Here is a 1,070-nt window from a genome sequence, read left to right on the forward strand (position 1 = left end):
CTAATCTATCACCTTCTAACTTAACAGTGGTAAGCATATATAATTTTTTAAAATTCCTGTACTATATATGTCTTACAGTTCATTGTAGTTATTATTGATATTTAAATAGATAACTGAGGCTGTTATACAAACATTGGACAATATAGAGGAATGGCCAACAATTATGAAAGCAGAAGGAAACCAGTGAGATATAACTAAACATTGCTTTTATTGTTGTTAATTGTTATTGATAGGATCATTCAATCATTTGAGGGAATAGTAGATGCTGTTTTGAATTATGACAATAACACTAATATAGACATAGTTGAAAAAAACATTGCTTTTAAAATAAGAAAGGTGAGAAAAATATAATTAAAAAAATAATAATTATAACAAGTTCCACTTAAAAGGCTACAAGGTCAAGTTATAATAAACTAACCTTCACAGCAACAGCTTCAAGTTAGTTAATGTTTATACCTATTATTATTATTTTTAAATGCATATAGATGGTTCATTGATGATAGATACTGTTGGTGATTCTACTGATACTGAAATAGGATCAATTACAATACCAAAGGGCATTCTCAATGTTACAACTGATGCTAAGATAAAAGTAGCATTCTCTCTATATGAGGAAACAGCATTCTTTCCTATCAGAGATCCTCCTCCTAATACAATAGTGGGATCATCAGTCATTAGTGCTAGAATTGCTGGAGTGTCTGATGGTACTCAACTACCTAATCCAGTAGTAATCACTCTTGCACTAAAGGCAAATGTAATCATAATTTTATAAATTACTATTTGTAAGCTTTATTATTTTATAGAACTTTAGTAATCCTTGTTGTGTCTATTGGGACTTTAATGCTGCTGGTATGCATACTTTCATATTTGAACAGTCTTCAGTCCAGCCCCAAATGTTATCAGGGCTGGACTCAAGGCTATAAATATCTGTTGAAATGCATTAATGATTTTTTTATAGAAGGTAGAGGTAACTGGTCAACTGATGGGTGCACTGTTGAAGCTGCTAACAGTTCAGTAACATGTCACTGCAATCATTTGACTAACTTTGCTATACTAGTAGTAAGCTTTCC

The 1,070-nt window shown here is 31.3% G+C and overlaps 1 protein-coding gene across 1 annotated transcript in view; it reads left to right on the forward strand.

Annotated features, from left to right (window-relative positions):
• Nucleotides 1-496: 496 nt before the first annotated feature.
• LOC109582774 (adhesion G-protein coupled receptor G2-like) overlaps nt 497-1,070 on the forward strand; it is a 2,185-nt gene continuing 1,611 nt past the window's right edge. Inside the window, exons 1-3 of the mRNA XM_019997696.1 lie at nt 497-754; nt 804-849; nt 959-1,059. Of these exons, the coding sequence (XP_019853255.1) occupies nt 497-754; nt 804-849; nt 959-1,059 (405 nt within the window). The remainder of the gene's footprint in view (nt 755-803; nt 850-958; nt 1,060-1,070) is intronic.

Source organism: Amphimedon queenslandica, unplaced genomic scaffold, assembly GCF_000090795.2.
Source record: "Amphimedon queenslandica unplaced genomic scaffold, v1.1 AMPQUscaffold_13356, whole genome shotgun sequence".
NCBI classification, from domain to species: Eukaryota; Metazoa; Porifera; class Demospongiae; order Haplosclerida; family Niphatidae; genus Amphimedon; species Amphimedon queenslandica.